This window comes from Tachysurus vachellii, chromosome 26 (assembly GCF_030014155.1).
Source record: "Tachysurus vachellii isolate PV-2020 chromosome 26, HZAU_Pvac_v1, whole genome shotgun sequence".
Lineage (NCBI taxonomy): Eukaryota > Metazoa > Chordata > Actinopteri > Siluriformes > Bagridae > Tachysurus > Tachysurus vachellii.
The window spans coordinates 11,704,350-11,724,349 of NC_083485.1; the positions used below are offsets into that span (position 1 = coordinate 11,704,350).

The following is a 20,000-nucleotide window of genomic DNA, read 5'->3' on the forward strand; positions in this document are numbered from 1 at the left end:
CGCAGTCAGAGCTGGAGGCGTTTATCAGAGTTGATAGCACAAACAAAATATTAATGCAATATCAATACTAAATAAAAATAACATTTATTGATTTGGTCTTTGTCTTGTAAATATTTGTTTATTAGTGACTGCATTCATTGGACACACTGTTTGTAGAGAATACACACATACATGAACTGATCTGATTCAAGACTGGCATCATTACATCATGCATAAAATTTTGGTGTCCACTTTTGCCATTTAATAATACCATAAGTTTTGGCTTACTGTGTAGTCATATAATATATAATATAAAACTCTTCTTGTTTTAAATTCTCACTGAGGGCTAAAACCCCCTAAAGATGAAATCCTAGAACTGCCCCTGATCTTATACCTACCGAAAATCACTGAAATTTTACTTTTTACTTTTACTTCAAATACTTAAGTACATTAAATATCAGAAAATGACTTTTGATACTTAAGTACAGTAAATATCAGATACTTTAAGACTTTTACTTGAGTAATATTCTAAAACGTGACTTTCACTTTTACCAAAGTCTTTTTCTAGGACGATACTTGTACTTTTACTCAAGTATTGCTTTCTAGTACTTTATACAACACTGACACACACACACACACACACACACACACACACACACACACACACACACACACACACACACATATACATGGTAATTCACACAGAGGTCTATTTTACATACTATCATACACACATTGGAAACTCCACACAGACGTAACCTGAGCTTAGGTTAACCCGGAGGATTTGATTTCAGATTGTCATGAATTTGTATCCAGACTGGATATGCATTAGATTTATTATTTAAATCATTTTTGCTTCAAGCAGCAGCTTGTGTTTGTGAATTTTTGCATCAAAATTGAGGCTTTGAAATGCAACAGAAATGAATCTGGGGCAAAATGAAAGGGAACCTGATTCATTTGAATCACTGAGAAATGCTTGCTGCTAAAGCACCACACAGCTCCCCCCACCCACCCCCTCTCTCTCTCTCACACACACACACACACACACATTCTCTCTCTCTCTCTCTCTCTCTCTCTCTCTCTCTCTCTCTCTCTCTCTCTCTCTCTCTCTCACTCTCTCTCTCAGTGTCTCTGTCTCTCACTCATCTCTCTCTCTCTCTCTCTCTCTCTCTCTCTCTCTCTCTCTCTCTCTCAGTGTCTCTGTCTCTCACTCATCTCTCTCTCTCTCTCTCTCTCTCTCTCTCTCTCTCTCTCTCTCTCTCTCTCTCAGTGTCTCTGTCTCTGTCTCTCTCCTTTTTGTTTACAGAACACAGCTGACTCTAAGCCCCTTTCAGCCATCTTTCTCCCATCTCACTTGAAGATACAAACCAAATAAAGACATAAGCCGATGTCTTACTGTCATCAGTTGTCCACAGGTGTCATATGCACAACAATAAATAGTTCCTCAGGGCACACACTGTATAACAACTCTCACTCTGAAATATTCCAGCCAGCAATTTTTGATGATCCTCTGGTTTATAGATGGCATCATTGAAGGCAAGGTGCGAGAAAAACAACTGCAAGGCTCAAGAAGGTATACAGAGAAAAGACACAGATTAGTGACGGATATGAGTGTAAACACCTACAATGCTGATTCAATAAATAACGTTCTAAAAGTTTGTACTTTGAGTTTGTTGGGCTGCAAAACAAAGCCAAGCTCAAAAAAATTGTATCACGAATAGAGGAAGATCAAGGCTGTCCACTAGTGCTCATATACACACATTGTGAACATTGTGAACTTCTGCTACACCATAATGTATTACCCTGAGTAGTGAACACTGAAATCGTTTGAGATTCAACCTTTAAAGACGACTTAGAAATAATGTAGATTGAAAAAAATATAAGCCACAATAAAGCAACGCTGTGGATAAATCATTACCTAGTCGCAATTTCTTTTTGTTCCTGTTTCTTACTTTTGCATTTAATTGTTGATTTGTGCGTGTGTGTGTGTGTGTGTGTAGGGGGTATATTTGGTGGAAGATGTACAATATAGTGCACATACTCTTGTCTCCAGAATGAGTGTGCGTGTGTGTTTAGGTGTGTTAGTGTGTCTAATTTCTGAATTTTGAATCTGTGAAAATGAAAAGAAAGATTTCTGGGTTGTGAGCAACTTCTGATGCGTCTTAGATGTTTGCGTTCCTTCCTTATTGCGGTTATAATGCCGATCTGTGACAATGTGTTTGTTTAGGACACGTATGAACACGGATGTATAGACTGTCCGTCATTTTCAATCTATAGGTTTCAGAGATATAAAGAAGGTTTGATTGCATGTGTATATTTGAGTGTGTGTGTGTGTGTGTGTCTGGGGGGTGGGGGGTGGGGGTGGGGTTGTATGGATGAAACAAAGCAATAAATCTGTCAGCTCTGTTTAATAATCTTCAGGCCTTCTTGTGTATATTTGTGGTAAATCCACTGATAACCAAGTCACCAGAGAAATCCGCTCTGATTCAGCTCACTCTCCGTGGATACTTAAACATTGTTTCACTCACTTTTTAAATGCCATGTTATCCAATTAATTGCATATTGTAAGTCGCAAGAGGCATCATAAGCCTGATGAGGTTTTTGAGCATTACGCTGTGCATAATTTACAGGAAAGCCAGGCTGCTTAGCGAGTTAGATCACAGCTGGGATTTACATAGCTGCACAACTAGGTCATTTAATAACTTGATTTAAGACTGGTTGCTGTGCAACAGTATGTTGTCCTCAAACTAAAAGAACTGTGGCTCATCACACAATCTCATATCCACCAGGGGATAGAGCCTAGGAACCATTTCAGCAATCTGAGCTCAATTGCTTCTCAGGGGGAAGCAACAAAATTTTAAACCTTGTGATGGAAACTCCAGCAGAGGGGAGTCATTTATTTATGAGACTGATTCCATTATAAACCCTAATTATTCATTGTTTATTGTTAAAAGTGCATCGTTTATTGTCATTGTTTATTGTCAGAAAAGTGCATCATTTCCATTTTGTGTCCAGATAGGTCTAGAGAAAACGATTCAATCCTTTTTATAGGCTTTGTATTTTGACTTACCCATAAATTCTGTGATGCATTAGGCAACTTTTTAACTCTGAACAAAATATGAATTAATTTAGATTATATCTTTGCTATACCTTGATAACACTTGTTTCACAGATGCCCAAAAATGAACGTCAGTTTTATTCATTCATTCATTCATCTTCTACCGCTTATCCGAACTACCTCGGGTCACGGGGAGCCTGTGCCTATCTCAGGCGTCATCGGGCATCAAGGCAGGATACACCCTGGACGGAGTGCCAACCCATCGCAGGGCACACACTCACACACTCACACACTAGGGACAATTTTCCAGAGATGCCAATCAACCTACCATGCATGTCTTTGGACCGGGGGAGGAAACCGGAGTACCCGGAGGAAACCCCCAAGGCACGGAGAGAACATGCAAACTCCACACACACAAGGCGGAGGCGGGAATCGAACCCCCAACCCTGGAGGTGTGAGGCGAACGTGCTAACCACTAAGCCACCGTGCCCCAAACGTCAGTTTTAAATAAATCCAAAATAGCTAGAATTGGCAAACTGATACGGTACGAGAGAAATCAAATCCATCAGGACCTAATATTATTAGAAATTTGAAGAATCAAATGTTGCTGGTGCTTCACGCTGATCACACATGACTCCATTGTTTATTATTTACAACATGCTCCATTGTGATCCTTAATTCAAATAGATTTGGATTTGTTGACCAGCATACTGTACTTGACTATACACCCAGAGTAGCATAGGAAACTGTGTGATGCCATATCTGAAATATTCCCCATTCACTCATTGAGCTGCTACCATTTTTGTAGTGTCTCTTATACACCATAAATCTGGATGAGCAGCTGAAATGAACTTGTCAGGATCGATAGTGGAACTGCGTAAAATAAAAGTAAATTAAAGGAGACATTCAGCGAGCAATGAAGGCGTCTGCTAGCTGTTCACAAAATCTGTAAAACCCGGAGGAGAAACTGAGTGACTTTCATCAGGAAAGGGTTTTATTAAACACAACACACCCCTGACGTACCCCTGACAAAATCTCTATAATGCACTCCTTTGACTATAATAACAGTGAGTTATGGTTGCTAAGCAACGCAACCATCAAAAATTAAGATATTCCACGGACAGAACAGCGGCTCGAGTGTCGTTTTTGTCTCAGTTTAAAACCCGTTGCATTTACGCACAATTCAATTATCATGGATTTCTACAATTCTTATAACCAATCAGAAATGCAGAAGTAATCCTCGAACTATCAAAAAAAAAATAGAGTCCAGACTTCATTTTATACAGATACAAGTTCAGTTTTTTTTTTTATTTTATTTTATTTTTATTGCCAGTATTCCTTCAGTTCACATGGATGAACAACACACAGTCATTAAGCCCATCGCACACAAACAGGGCTTGTACAGCTGAATTACTGACCTCCACTTTGTCTGGTTTTATTTATTTTTTTTGTACATTCAACTGCCTTTGGTCCTGTTAACAAACCCCTGTGCAGACCACAGGCTAGTATGCATAGTGCAGGTGTGGGTGAGTGTGCGAGCGTGTTAGCTTTCGGCCTTTATACGGGTCGACGAGTGCGGTTTCTAAGCCTTTTCCCATCCACTTTCTACAGTCTATAATAGAATGTCTTAGCTGTGTGAGTTATTGAAGATTTAAAAAGCAGTTTACAATGATGGCAAATCAAATGTTAGAAAACAAATGCTTAAGTAAATGAAGAAAAAAATAAAGAATGAGAAGAAAGAAAGCAAGTGCAGTTTTGATCCACAAAGGATTAATTGCCATTGAAAATTTGAACATAAGCAAATGCATTCACATTTCGCGGTCCCATAAACTACTCCTGATGTGTCACTCTATCATTTTATCTTAAAATGCCAGGGACGCAGAAGCGCGTGTAAACTCTTAAAGTGCATCAAACAATGGCTTTTAAAACATAAATGCCCCTTGTTAATTCTGCTAATGGATCCCCTGTCAACATCCCCTGGTTTTTTGGAGGCCTTTAGTTAGTATATAGGTTTGTTAGGAAACCAGAAGGATTCAGTTTATTTGGCTAGAAGACAAGAAGTTACTTTAAAAAAAGGTAAGATTTAACCCTTGTATGTTGTTCGTATTTTTGTTACTCAGCCAGTGATCGTGGGTCTGGTCGACCCGCTGCATTTTTGGGTTTTTATTTCAACACAATCAAAAATTTTATGTTAAAATACTCTACAGATGTTTACTTCACCCCAATTACAAGCAATATAAACAGCATATATGGTTAATATTTGCACTTTACCTTTATTACATCACATTTTTTAATTAAAGTTCTACTCGGTTTTTGTTGTTTTTTAATAAAATGTAATAAAAAAAAATTTAATCAAGTTATGAGAGGGAAAAAATCAACAAATTTACAAGGAAGCAAAGTTTTTCAAAACTATTGATGTTTATGAATATGGGTCCTACAGACCCGAACAACATACAAGGGTTAAAAGGAAAAAAAAAGTCTTTAAAGGAAAAAATCCACCCTGAAAGATATTTTTTCTTTTTCTTTTTTGTTTAAAATTCTTTCATCAACATTTGAGTCTATTATTATTATTATTTTTTTTTTTTTTAACTTTTTTTAATTATTTTTTTTGGTGATTGTGGTGCTGTCTGAATGATCTCTACATAAAGAGAAGAGAATGATGTAGCTGTGGTATAGTTTTAGTCTGTCAGTCTGTCCTGCTCTCACCTTTCCTTAGCTTTACAGCCTGCTCAGAAACTTCAACAGTCGCGCAAACGTTACCATTTACACCATCGTGCTTGTTGTAGATCTCGAACTAGCCAATTCAAGATAGTTAGAAACCTTGTTTAACTCCTCTTTCGGACGCTGGATGTTTCTGAAAAGTGAGAAGCGAGAAACGGGTTCATTTTTTTCAGAATTGTGTTCGCTGTGTTATCGCTAATCACTTAGCACTACAAATCACAGCACAAAGGCTTCTATGGAAACATATGTCATGTGTTTCAGAGTGGACATTTATCCTTTAACTCTTCCCCGCTTGTAGCTAATACTCAATTCCGAATGGTTGGGATGTTGACGTGGGGATGTTAAAACATTAATGACATACAGGGGATAAGGCTTAAATAATAAAACCAAGGTGCTAATGGTGGAAGAAGACATGACAAGGTATGTGCATTTGAACTATAAAGAGGAAAAAATTTAATTCCGTAGACGACAAGCTACAAAAAACTAATCTCACCCTTCGTGGCCTTTTATTATCCCTTCAGCAGGATTACTTTAGCTGTTCCTGTTAAAGGCATACAAAACCTGGAAGGACCAATTCCATTTATAATAACTGATATTGTTATTGGTACTTAAACCCAAATACTATGTCATATGCTTGAACTCCTTGAAAATTAAAAAAACAAAATATATACCTGCCGAGTCAGTAGTTCAAGAATGATCTTTCCTTCGCTTCTAGTTCAAAGACATCAAACAATAAAATCCACATTTGCAAGATTAATAAGTTATTACATCGTTTGTTTTTTTTTTTGTTGTTGTTTTTCTTACATACACACATACAGAAGGGGACGTCGAAGTTGCTTGACGCATTCCCGTGCTTCGTGACCCCTTACATTCTCTAAAATCTATGCAACACACAAACAGGACAGGATATTCTTTTTACATTTACATTTGGCTAAATATATCCCACAATGCATCACTAGAGACTGCTTGCATCAAACTTGCCTGAGCACACTTTGAGTTTCTGCCTGGTGATGTTGAGTTAACTCCACGTTCACGCAGGAACGAATCGAAACCCTTGACGACTGGAGATATGAAAAATTTCAGTCGCAGCTGAGATGAGTGGCGTTTTAAACCCGTTGTGTATTTGTTTATTTGTTTGTTTGATTGTTTTTTTTAAATAGCACTGATCACGGTTGACTGTAATTGGCCAGATTTAGCTTGAGGATGCTGAAGTGCTGAACGTTTCAGAAGGAAGTAAGACTGAAACATTTTGGCTGTACATCACGTAGACATAAAGATATCATTTAATCTTCAGAAATATGAATCTGCTGGTACCGGCTTATCACAGTGACGCTAAAATCAACTCAAAAATTACAAGAGGAAGATAAAAGACTATGTACAACATACAGTAGTATTGGCCAGGTTCTGGTCACTCTGGACTCTATGTGTGTGTGTGTGTGTGTGTGTGTGTGTGTGTGTGTGTGTGTGTGTGTGTGTGTGTGGCTTGAGAGTTTATTCCAGGTGTGATGAATTTAGACCGATACCTTCAATGACGGTGCTGACTTTTCAGTCAACATCACACACACACACACACACACATTATTCTAAAGCCACACTGTGATGTCACCATTAACTGGATCTTCACGAGGTAAGAGGTGGATGAGGAGAAGTGTTAAATACATACACGTCCCAGTTCTCAGCACACACAGGAGTGGAGGTGTTTCCTTCTGCAGCCAGCAGTCACTTGGTGAATCACTGTTTTTTTGTTTTCTTCTTCTTCTTCTACCTTTTTTTAACAAATGTCTTTGAATACAGTGACATGTTCATCGTCATAAAAAATGGCTCAGTCTTAGAATTAGATGCAGGAATCCAATCTATTTCAAGTCAAAGTTCCTGTTTGCGGTCAAGCACCACATTCCAGTATTACGGTGTAATGCAGTTCCCGACATGTCCAGCAGATAGAGCTTCCAGTTTTCTTCCTGTTCTAAAAATCATTTCCACCTACTCGTTTAGCATTGTTTGAATAGTCATCAAATGACATTAAATTAAAGAAGAAAAAAAAAAGCCAGTCCTTTAATATGAGGTTTGTAGAAAAAAGGTGCCAGGTTACGTTTCTGCCCAGAAAAAAAAAGTCACCTTGGTCAGTATTCCTTATTACTGCAATGTCTGTATGTATTGTATATGAATAAAACCCCACAAAGTCGGCACTCAAACCTATCTAAATTCGTCTATACCGAACTGCCTTGGCCTTCTGGAATAACTACACACATCTGAGATTGTTAATGCAAACACTTTTTCCAATTGTTGTATGAAAATAAGGCTTACAAGATTACTAATAGTCACCATAACCGCAGACACACGCTTAATCAAATATCACACACAATATAATGCCTAAAGATTTTCAAACGTAGTGAACACGAATGTTCCTTATACTGAGAGTGAGGGTGATGTTAGCGTGTTTTATTGAGCTGGGATATTTTCCTGGTGCCAAAAAAAACCCTGAAGTCAGTCGGTTAGTTTTGTGTTTAAGGTCTATTTTTCATCAGTACTCTAAGGATTTGTCAAAATTCTGTAAAATGCTAACTTCTCCAACAATGAATGAAAGCTACTACTGGCTCATCATGCTAATTAGACTACTAACTTTTATTCAGAGTTAGAAATGTTAGCATTTCAGGCTAGAATATTAAAACTATGGGGTCTGGCCTTTTCAACAGGAATCATGCAGTTAAGATTGTGCTCTGCTGTTGCTTACAGTAACATCACCGACTTTCTCATCTCTGTCTCACTTTCAACAACACCAGACTGCTTGTTCCTGAAACTAGCTCGATATGTAACTCCTGATGAACATGTAAGGCTGCACCACACTAATTTTGGCAGAGAAATAATTGATAAAAGCAATGGTTAACTATACAGGATGCTAGTCTTCGTTGATTGTTTTTACACTTAATATAGGCTTAGACAGAGGTACGTGGTTTGGTGTGTTCTTAAAGATGGTCTTCACTGCTACTATGCTAGCATTCTCCAAAATTTGAATCTATGTCTATCTTTCAGGATGCACTGGATGGCTCGGTGTGCTAGCGTGGTAAAATTGGCTAATGTTTGTGCCATTCCTTAGTGGTTTATATGATTGAGTGTCTGAGGTCTGGGTCTTGCTGCGCTGTCTAGATTACATTGCTAACATGTCTTGCTAACATTAATGTCATTCCTCAGTGGTTTATATGAGTCTAGGCATGGGCTCTGGGTCTCGCAGGTCTGTCTGGATTGCTTTGCTCAATGCTTCTTGCTAGCATTTGTTGCTGATCTTCATTGGTCTGTGTGTATCTCGATGGCCCGTTCTACTAGCAGGGTTTGTTGACATTGCACAGGAGCTCGGTGACTTTGATGAGGCGCGCCACGGTGCTCTGCGACTCCTCCTGCAGCCGCTGGTTGTTCTGTCTCAGACTCTGCACCTCTGCCTGCAGCATGGCTTTGTCCTCTTTCTCCTGCCAGCATCACACACAACACAACTGATCAACAGGACGCTCTCTTGGAGCACAGGTTGAATTTGGAGGAGGAGGTAGGGGGAGAAGTTTGGGGAAGTTGTTGGGAGAAGGTTTGGAGGAAAATAAGGTTAGATTTCTTAGATGACTATGTTTAGAAAGGCAGTACGCAGGGTACGGTTTGTGGCCAAAGTTATGCTTGACGTGGAACTACACATACATGTCCGTACATGACTGTTCGCATCCAGCCATGTGTCCACTAGGGGGCAGCACAATGCAAAATCATCCCTGATGAGCATTTTCTCACTATTCTAGGACTCATGTTTTGTTAGCTCACCTTTCACATTTTCTGAAATGGTTATAAGATGTGTCTCAAATGGTAAAGCCTAGTGAACTTCAAGGACATTTTCTAATCTAAAACGTCCAGAAAACTGGCTCTCTATGGAATACATGAAGCATAAACAGGAAGTCTGCATGTTTTTCTATAGGGGCAGAAAAAAATAGCATAAAATTATTCCAGTTAAAGTATTTATTTATTTATTTCTATTTGCCTGATCACATGAATTATCGACTTCCAAATCTAACAATCCAAACCTCAATAACTCACTTAACAAGTCTAAATTTGTTGGACCCAACTTAGACCTAACATGTAATGTCAGCAGATATATTAGAAATAAACTACAGTTCCAATAAATTGACAAAATTCTTCAGTACATGCTTTTACTTATTTATTTATTTTTTTTACAAATATATTTAGAAAATCATCTACAGTACTACTATGATGATGCACTTTAAGATGTAGCGGTCCTCAGTTTGTTTACGTCACGTCCCATCATGCTATACTGACACCTCTGTTTATGTTGTTATTGCTCCATGGATGCTAAAGAATGCAGGACACATGTACAAATATGTGTAGTCCAACTCAGGCATAAACACTGGCCCCAAACATACACAATAATCCACTTAACAATGTTGTAAAACTACAGAATTCTAGACTTCTGAAAGACTGCGGCTGAAGACAAAGTCCTACACTAAACGGTCTCTACAGAGCTTATCATCTAACGAACATTTTAAATCAGTGCACAGAAAAAAAACATCTTCTGTGACTCTGCACATTTAAATAGAAAACCAGACACACACACACACACACACACACACACGAAGATGGATAGAAAAATTAACCATGGTATAACTTCAGCATGTAAATATCTCAGGGTGTTTAATAATATTTTCAATGCCAATGATCATATAATGAAATCCAAGGTTTTCATGTAATACAATTTATGCTCCAAATAACAATATATACTTTATCACTATTATGTAATTTTGGCCAAATTTTGTTATTGCAGCATTCGGTATAAATTAAAGCAAAAACTATACTACAAGGTACTGTGTGTATTTTAGGGTTAAACTGGAGCCGAATGTACTCATAAATACCCCAAAAAGATTGGCCTTTTAAACACCCAGGTATTAATTTGAACTCTGGAAGCCCCGCCCCTTCCTGCCATTTCACAATAATAACGTTCAGGCTCCTGCTCATAATACTTTAAAGATGCCCTGATGCGGCTGCCCCAGCCTTCTCTTAAGGTTAATGCCGAATGCTTTGAGTTTACCAAAAAATCAGAGTTGGACCTTTAATTATGATCTAATCATATATTATAAGTCTCTTTATTCATGTCTCTATTTTTTATAGACGTGGCGGTGAGGGAACACATCAAGGTTACACTCAGCTCCGTCTCCTTACACATGGCTGATTTGGAGCAACACCTATGAGATATATTAAAAAACACCAGATTAGCTTTTATAAAATATCTATAGATCATTAAGAAATCAGGATAATTTAAAGCATAGCTTTTTACTACCCCATGGTTTACATACTGTATTTTTCTTCCCATCTTCATTAGAAAGTAAAATGTTTTTCAAGAATTTCATACCCTTAACAAACACCCTGAAGTTTCTCTCACTGTTTGTTTAAATCATCGGTTTTGTTCGTGATTAAAGAACAAGAACGGCAGCCGATATCGCGTTCGCCGAGGGTAAAGAGAGAAAGAAAAAAATACCGACAGCCATTCGGAGAGAGAAATGAAGAGATATACAGAAATGAGTTCAGGTACAGATGACAGGTTTCAACTAGAGTGTAGCTCTAAGCACAGAAGGAATGATAGATAGATAGATAGTTAATCATAATTTATAGATGAGATGAAATGAACGTTCATCAAAAAGCACACACATCACAAGTGCAACAACATAAGACATACATAAACAGCTTATGACAGCTAGATTAAGCATTCGAGAGGCGCTGTATGCAAAGACGATATGATAAAACAGATCCTGATAGAAACTCTAGCTGCACACACACACACACACACACACACACACACACTCACTAATACTAAACGTCTGTCTTGCAAAGCTGTCATTTTCGGTTTATGTATATGCACATGTTGTCATACTTACAGAGCTGTGTCTAGTTTACATGGTATTATCATCAACCATCCAAACAAAATACCTTTAATACGGCGATATAGCGCCGTGTTTCTAATTATTGCTCCTTCCTACACAGGATATAGCTTTGGAAATAGAAAGGTAATATTTCACATTAGAAATCTCAGCACTAAAGTGTCATGATTTAAAGAACGGGATAAATTAGCTTGAGAGATCGAAATTCTCCTAGAAATTGTATCTAACATAATAATTTGCATTATGAAAGACACAAAACGGAGAAACCGTGTCTTACAAGCGTGGAGCGGTAATATGTTTGAAGACGTTCGACGCCGCGAATCGTTCGTCCTCTCGCATTCCTCATATATGATTCGTCGAAACGTTGTTAAGATAACCGCTGGGAAGAGTGTGGTTCGAATGTGAGGTCATTTGAACTTCTCTACATTGATGATAACACAGCTGAGGGTTAATGATGAGTATGAGAGAGAAAGGAAGAAGGGTTACAGAGACAAAAAAAGAAAACAAAAAAAAACAAACAACGACTGACGTGAAGACAGCAATCCTGATGCAGTCAAGACACGTGATTAATATGTTAGGTTTTTGGGATCTGATCAGACCTCGTCTTGTTTCTCTATGGAGGTTGTCACAGATTGTCATTCACGCTTAGATCCGAAGAGATGTTACTGCACCATCTCTGCAGTGAGAATTCTGAACGTGAGGTAGCACTTGTTTGTTTTTATCACTCTACAGATCAAATAATTGTTTGTTCAGTCTTCGTTCTCGTTCTCTTCAGTCGAGGAACCAATCAGACAAAGTGCGTTATAGGATTTAGCTTGAGTTGCTATAATTTTGTATTCAGGACCTCCATTTGAGAGTGTGTTCATTACAGACGTGGACTGATGATGATGATGAGTCTACACACCCACACACCACCCTGCAGGTTAGGACAAACCCATATTTACCACTTTCTAAGCCCAGGTTTGCTTTCACAGGTTAAGAATTAAAAGGTGTTACTTGATACTGTAGGCTTGGCTTCGGTTGTTTTATTCGGTTTTTGGCGTGACGGAGGAAAAATTTCATGCTGTACTTGCCTCGAATGCCATTGGTCGCTTAGTGTTGAGAGAGGGAGCCTGTCCCTCTGGCCATCTTCTCATCTCCTCTGTTCACCCTGTCCAATGACAAGACAGGTTTCTTTGGCTTGTCCCGCCCTACCTCTATCATCCCTCAGTCTGACTGGCTCTGTGAAATAGCTCTGGGGTAGTTGAGGGTGAGGGATGGGCGGGGGGTAGTTACATGGACAGGATGAGCGATAAGGATGGGATATTTATGGGGAAGTTCAATGGTCACAATGTGGGCTGTAGGGGTGGGAACAGGGCACTCAATGGGATTTGGCAAAGGAAGTGGAAGTACCTTTTGGAGGTCATCCTGTAATCGTTTCAGCATGGCCTCCAACTGGGACACCTTCTCCTCCAGGTGACTGGGTGAGTCACTGAGAGAGAGAGAAAGAGAGAGAGAGAGAGAGAGAGAGAGAGAGAGAGAGAGAGAGAGAGAAATAACAAAGAGCTATTTTTAGATGAGCCAGAAACAATCACTCAGAGTTTTTTGAAGGTCATCGTGAATGTATGCATTCTTATACGACTCTGTATGAAAGCTGCAATTCAGTCTAAAGGCTACAAAGCTCTTACATTACCAGTAAATGTATACTGAGATAATATCCCAGTGACTATAGCTTAAAAAATGTTCAAATATTAAAATATTACAATATTTTCTGTTATTTTCTGTTAAATATCACTATATTCTAAATTATACTCTGTTAAAATGTTCAAATATTACAATGCAAAACCAGCACACAGTAATCCCAGTAAACTAAGGAACATTACGTGAGCGAATCATTTCCTTAAACAAAGCAGGTGAAAGTTTTTGCTCAGGATTTTTTTCATCCCTCAGTATCCACTTAATGCACGTTCCCTGACTTACACAGTCTCTGTGAGAATTTATATTAAATCTCCATTGGTTAATGCTATTAAATTAACAACTGGGTTGTGATATTGTGTATTTACAGACTACAAGATTTAACCTTACAGTTATTGGTTCAGGTGAGATTTGTACTAACTAAAACGGACAAAAAAACTAATCCCCAGACTGTATTAATTAGCGTAATATCTGTCTAGGAAGTATTACTGTCATCAAACGTACAACATCAGGAATGAAATACAGTTCCTTCAGAATCACGATGCTACAGTTTCCATGACACAGTGACAGATATGAGGATAAGTACAGTGAAAAATACACACAGCAGATGATATGAACAGAAGAAAACTGTAAACTATCCAATAAACAATACAAAAAGTCGTGGGGAACAATACAAAAAATACGGGGGAAGTCGTGGACTAATGGTTAGAGAGTTTGACTCCTAACCCTAAGGTTGTGGGTTCGAGTCTCTGGCCGGCAATACCACGACTGAGGTGCCCTTGAGCAAGGCACCAAATGACACTTGTATGTATTAGTTGCCGCTCACCTGTCTTTAATATCTTTAAACTTGGTGTCTGTCTGCGTCAGTGTGTCGGCTCCTGCCTGAGTGCCGTCACCGGCCTTACGATCTGAAACACATTATTTCACTGTTATTCTCTGACTGCTTACCCTGAAACACAATACGTTCAGGGACGTCTAATAATCCTGATCCATTCAGCAAATTCACACAGATTTATTGGTTTTAATCTGTCTCAGAAATGCTAGTATTTTTAATTAATAGAAAGACATTTGGTTATTCTTAACTGTTCTAACCCCAATAATGAACCCTGTTTAATTTACACCACTAAAACGTCTAAATGCCGTTTCAGAGCAATAGTAAATATATAAATATGGCATTATTTAAAAAACTGCCAATTACAGTCATAGTGTTTTTTTTAGACTTTCTGCCACCGTTAGCATCAGACAGTCCTGGTCGTCTGATCTCTTCATCATGTATAGTCTTCCTCTCAGTCACTCAGAGCTGCTACAGTATATTTCACTGCTATGAAGTGAAAGTTTACAGGCTGAGAGTCAATTAAACTTGGTGACAGCAATGTAATGGTTCCCAATCTTCTCTCACTCAAAACTGATTCTTTTCAGTTACAGTGCGCATTATGATTCTTGTCACAATAAACTCAGAATGCGAATAAGGCGAATATTTCTTTTGTTTACAGAGACATAAGCCTATTGGTTCAGAGAATAATCGCTTCAGAGAAGATCGTCTTTCGCTTATGGTTGCCTCTATGGTTCCTGACCTTCTCGCGATAGGGCTTCGAGAATATTCCTGCATGCTGTGGCGAGGTCAGAAATAGACTGCCATTCCTCCTCTGATGAATCTCTTTCAGTTTCTGAAAGAACTGAAACACAAAATTCACAAATCATCAATCATCTATCAATAATACAAACATAGAGCTTTCACAATGCAGACAAAACAAACACATAAGCATGTAGTGTTTCAATGCTAAGAATCTAACCAGTGACAAAATACTACCAGAAGGGGGAGCTCCAACTTTGCCGGTCTAGCGCCGCCGTTCCACAAAAATTATACAAAAGGCTAAGAGTGTCTAATGTGCTCACTTCCAAATGTTTGTTCTAACAAAAGCTGTTAGCACAAGTATGAGTCCTGAGAAGATTGTCCGGCCTGCATAAAAAGAGCCTAGGGACACAGCAGATGGTCAAGGCAGAGTCTCTGGATTTGAGGCAGGGTAAAATCTTCTCCCCCCACCTTTACCCCACCAAGCCCCCATCTGTCCTCTGGGTTTGGGGTGGCAAAGAGCAAAAGGGGGAGGAGGGGAAGGGGCACTTCCAGCTAAACAAAACTGAAGGATGGAATGAAGCAAAAATAAAAAAGAAGAAGACAAAGAGGGAAGGATGAGGAGGGGAAAATATGAGTAAGACGAGAATAATATGGGGGTGTTCAAGAGAAGAAAGGAAGATGCTGAACGGCACAAAGCAAACAATTTGGGCTGAATTACAGCGGTAATGATTTTATAGGGTGGCTGGTATTGTTTCGGTTCAAGTCGCTGCTTGGGCTTAAAGAGACAGTGTGCAAAGATTGCAGGATCCATTTACAGCAATTAACAATGACTAGCACTATTATCCCAAGCCACACATCTGCACTCAGTGCTTTCAGGCACGGACGGTATACTGTGACACACCGTAGACACACTAGAAGAGAGACGTTGGCGTGTAATATCAGCTAATCCGTTGAAGTGAAACATGTAGAATTTATTTAATTATGTTTTTATTTCAGAACTAAATAGCATGCAGGGAGGAGGCACCTAGGACCACCAGACTACCACCAGAGGCTTATCCTCTGTAGCGTAATAATCCAAAAGAATATTATCACCATATCCTGAACACAGCTGATTTCTTTTTTCGTATTGGCTTTTGCATTTTTTTATTTTTTTTTACGTTGCATATGGCTATATCCACACACATAGCAGCAACGTTAAGAAAAAAATTATCAAGGAGACACGAGTCAAGAGCTTCATTTAACGTTCACACCAAACATCAGAATGGTGATAAAACGTTCAGTGATTATGTGTTGCTGCCAGATGATCTAGTTTGAGTATTTCTCAAGGGATTTTCACACACAACAGTGTCTAGAGTTTACATAGAATGGTGAAAAAAAAAAACATCCAGTGAGCTGAAGATCTGCAGGCAGAAACCCCTGGTTGATGAGAAAGGATAGAGGAGTGTGGAGATACTGCAGTGACCTGAAGGCTACAATTACCACTCTTTACAACCATGGTGAGTAGAAAAGCATTATATAACACTATATAAGGTTCCACACACTGCTCCTGAACAGAAATCTGACTCTACAGTGGGCATAGACTCAAGGAAAAAGGACAGTTACAGATTGGAAAAAAGTCACCTTGTCTTTATCCAGTTTTAATGAACATGTGTTCAGTGGCACAAAAACTCAAATCAAAATATCCAAATCCCCTGCAGTCCTTGGACTTTCGGGAACACCGTTTCCCAGACCACCACACTGAACGCTTGGGACTGTGTACCAAGTCTGTTTATGATTTTGACTCATGACTGTGCCGCAAAGCGCAGCTCAACCTCTCCACGAAGTTTTCTGATGACACCACAGTGGCCAGCCTCATAAGCAACAACGATGAGTCAGCGCACAGGGAGGAGATGGAGCAGCTTGTCGACTGGTGCAGAGACAGCAGTCTATCTCTCAACGTCGATACATTGAAAACGATTATTGTTGAGTCAGGTGGGCTCCAGAGTGATCGCTCCACTGCACATCCAAGGCAAAACTCACAGATTTAAAGTCTCTAAGCTCCTCTGTGTACACATCACAGATGACCTCACCTGGACCTTTTCCAGCACAAATAAGCCCAACATTATCTTAACTCCCTTCCATCTTTCACACTGGGACAACTGAGAGATTCCTAACCTGCTGTTTCAACGTTACATAATGGGAACGTCACTGTCTCAGACGACAAGATCTGACAGGAGACTGTGAGAACAGCCGAGAAGATCGTCAATGTCTTTCAAAAACAACTGATACATCAACCTCGAGCTCTACGTTGACAAGACTACCTGTCTCATGAACTCGTCACCTTATCTTGCAGAAGGTACTGGAGCATCAATTTCACCTCTTCCAGATTCTGCAACAGTTTTTCGTGACAATTCAACATACTCATCATTTGCCAAAACCCACCTAATAGCTAACTCTTCCATATCACACATGCAGCTACCAACCGGTGAGGCTCTGGGCTAGCACATTTCCTCCGAGACACATGAAGCTTTCCAACCATGTCCTTTTGAGCTGCTGCTCATAATACATCACAAGAAAGCTGAACAAAAAAAAAAAAAGGAGAGCATTAATTGTCCTCTTAGACATACATGAGCTCACTGATGCCAAGGATGATCTGATGATCTGTGACCTCGTTGGAGATCTCTGCACTCTTGTACTTCAACATTACAGTATTATCTCATGTATCATGACATGATGCTATGGGACACTTTTTCCTCAAGTAGCTTGTTGCTTCTGGATGCTTTTAACACCCGATATTTCTGCTACTGCGACAGCGTCATTGCACTCCGGTGACAGCTTTTCTAGTCGAAGTGTGCATTTTACTGACGATTGTTTGCACTGGTTACTAAACATATCCTGGTTCGACCAACCGTATACCGAACCTCAGCTCTTTCTAAGCCATATAAGCGATATTGTTCCTGCCATTTTTTTCCAAGTCATATCGAGGTATGTCTTTAACTTGACACTTGACCTACACTTCAGTAGCACTTACTCTTGGTGATGGAGTTATGGATACTCATTGCTCTGGAGTTTCTCTCCGCTCTGGAGTTCCTCTCTGTACGTGCTGAGTGAAGAGGTGCCTCGCTGCCTGATGGTCTCTCCTCGCCCAGCACATCTATTCCAACCTAAAGAGAAAAAGAGCGATAGAGCGAGAGACAGAGACACAGAAATGTTCAAATAGGTGCTATATACTGATGAGTAACAGTCTTTGTGCGATAAATGACACATAGAGACAAATCCAAGTGGGAGATAACAGGAAAGAGGTGCAAAGCAGATAAGAAAGATGGTGCAAAGGATTTGAACTGAAGCAAAAAAAAAAACACAGGATGGAGTGGGAGTGAGAGTGAAGGAGGAAGAGGATGAAATATATGGAAGAGTGGAAGAGGTTGTAAGTGTTTTAAGTCCAGTTTAAAAAGTTTGTAGAATGAATCACATCCTAAATATAGCTTATTTATTTTATAGAATCCCCTGCATGAGATGTGAGAGAGCATAAATTTAGCTCATGAAAAAACATCAGTAGTGCGTGTTGTGTAACTCAGTGCTTCATGCTGTGTATTAAATATTCATTAAATATTAAATATAATCCACTCACTGGTATAAATATAACATCTAAAAATAACCGCTCTGAAATCAGAAGTTAGTGGAGGATTACATTATAAAGATGAAATCCGTAACGCTACGTTTGAACGGAAAGCATGTATTTATTTAGCGCTTCGCCAGAGGTTTGTCATCGTTTAACCGCAACCTAAAAAGTAGCTTAATTACCCGTAATTCTCGTGTAGCTCTGTTAAGAACGCAATAATAGGGTAATATTCTTTTCTTATAGAAAATAATAACAGACTGATGATGAAACAGCGTTTCTCTAGGAACGGCTGTGCTACATAAAATGACATGAAGCTACGTCAAACAAAATTATGTAATATTACACTTGTGTAATAGCAGCAGTTTGATGAGGTGTTGAAATGTGGAGTGTGAAACGGCAACAGGTTGAGTGATTTGATTTGATTTTGTGCGGTTAAAATAAACGAACGTTACTTATTTTGAGTGTATTTTGACTTCTGTGTGTGTGAGGAGACCGAGCGCGAAACAAGTGCCTACAATGTCAATAAATAGCTTAGTTTGAGTTCTAGTAATAGTACTAGTTTTAATAGTGACTGCATAAAGGAGTACTGCGGCTTATTTAACACTTAGAAGATTTAGCAATGTCACAAATGTCATGTTTATTGGGCTGAATTTGATTTGGGTTGATGTAAAGAAACTGCAGCATGCCTTCGTGACACATACTGTAAGTAAGGTTGCCCGATCTATGAAAAAGCTTCCCGAAAGGATTATAATAATACTATGTCATAAATAATACTATGTGAGAATTTATACAAAGGTGGTGGGAAAGCTGGCTGTTGCTCATTGGCCAAAATTTAATACACTGAACCTAATATGCAGTCATACTTTTTATTTCTCCACCTTGACGAACGCAAGAGGGAGAAACGTGTCGCATTCTGACCTGTCCGTCTTCTTGGAGAGGAACTTTTGGTTTGACGGCCAGTATGAGGTCAGGGGTGACGTCGCTCAGCTCTTCAGGATTCTCGTAGATATGCCTGTTCACCTTCACCCCAACGTTATCATACACATGCCTTAAACAGATAGACAGGGAACAAATATTAAGCTTAGAGTCTATTCATACCATACAGGACACTACGGATAGATATAACGTGACATTTCAGGCCTGAAAGGTTTTATTTCCTGCATGATTACGTCCTGCATGAACTGGATGCTCTTAAAAAGCTGTAAGTGTGATGTGTAAAGTGCAAAGCAGAAATATCTCTCGTAGTAGTGTTTGATGATGTGTACCAGCAGGAACGCTGTTATATCAAACAGAACAGGAACCGAAGGGCTGAGTAGAGTTGTGTAACACCACAATGACACATACACAACTCGATGACGCAACAAGACCATTGCCTCTGCTTTTGGTGCTAAAATGAGCATCAAGAGTTCAAACTAACACGATTCTCTGAAGAAGCATGCTACAGTATGTGAAGGTGTAAAGTGCTGGGCGTTA

The 20,000-nt window shown here is 39.2% G+C and overlaps 1 protein-coding gene across 5 annotated transcripts in view; it reads right to left on the bottom strand.

The window, feature by feature from the left end:
• Window positions 1–6,183: 6,183 nt before the first annotated feature.
• The window catches only part of zmp:0000001168 (signal-induced proliferation-associated 1-like protein 2), a 61,741-nt gene continuing 47,924 nt past the window's right edge, over window positions 6,184–20,000 (bottom strand). For 3 of the 5 annotated variants that reach the window (XM_060863570.1, XM_060863572.1, XM_060863573.1), the window contains exons 11-16: window positions 19,446–19,575; window positions 17,937–18,069; window positions 14,925–15,026; window positions 14,177–14,258; window positions 13,069–13,147; window positions 6,184–9,219 (exon numbers count right to left, since the gene is read on the bottom strand). In XM_060863570.1, the coding sequence (XP_060719553.1) occupies window positions 9,076–9,219; window positions 13,069–13,147; window positions 14,177–14,258; window positions 14,925–15,026; window positions 17,937–18,069; window positions 19,446–19,575 (670 nt within the window). In that variant the 3' untranslated portion in view covers window positions 6,184–9,075. Of the gene's footprint in view, window positions 9,220–12,749; window positions 12,827–13,068; window positions 13,148–14,176; window positions 14,259–14,924; window positions 15,027–17,936; window positions 18,070–18,108; window positions 18,247–19,445; window positions 19,576–20,000 lie in introns of those variants that run through there. The other 2 variants (XR_009647891.1, XM_060863574.1) reach the window with 2 other exon arrangements.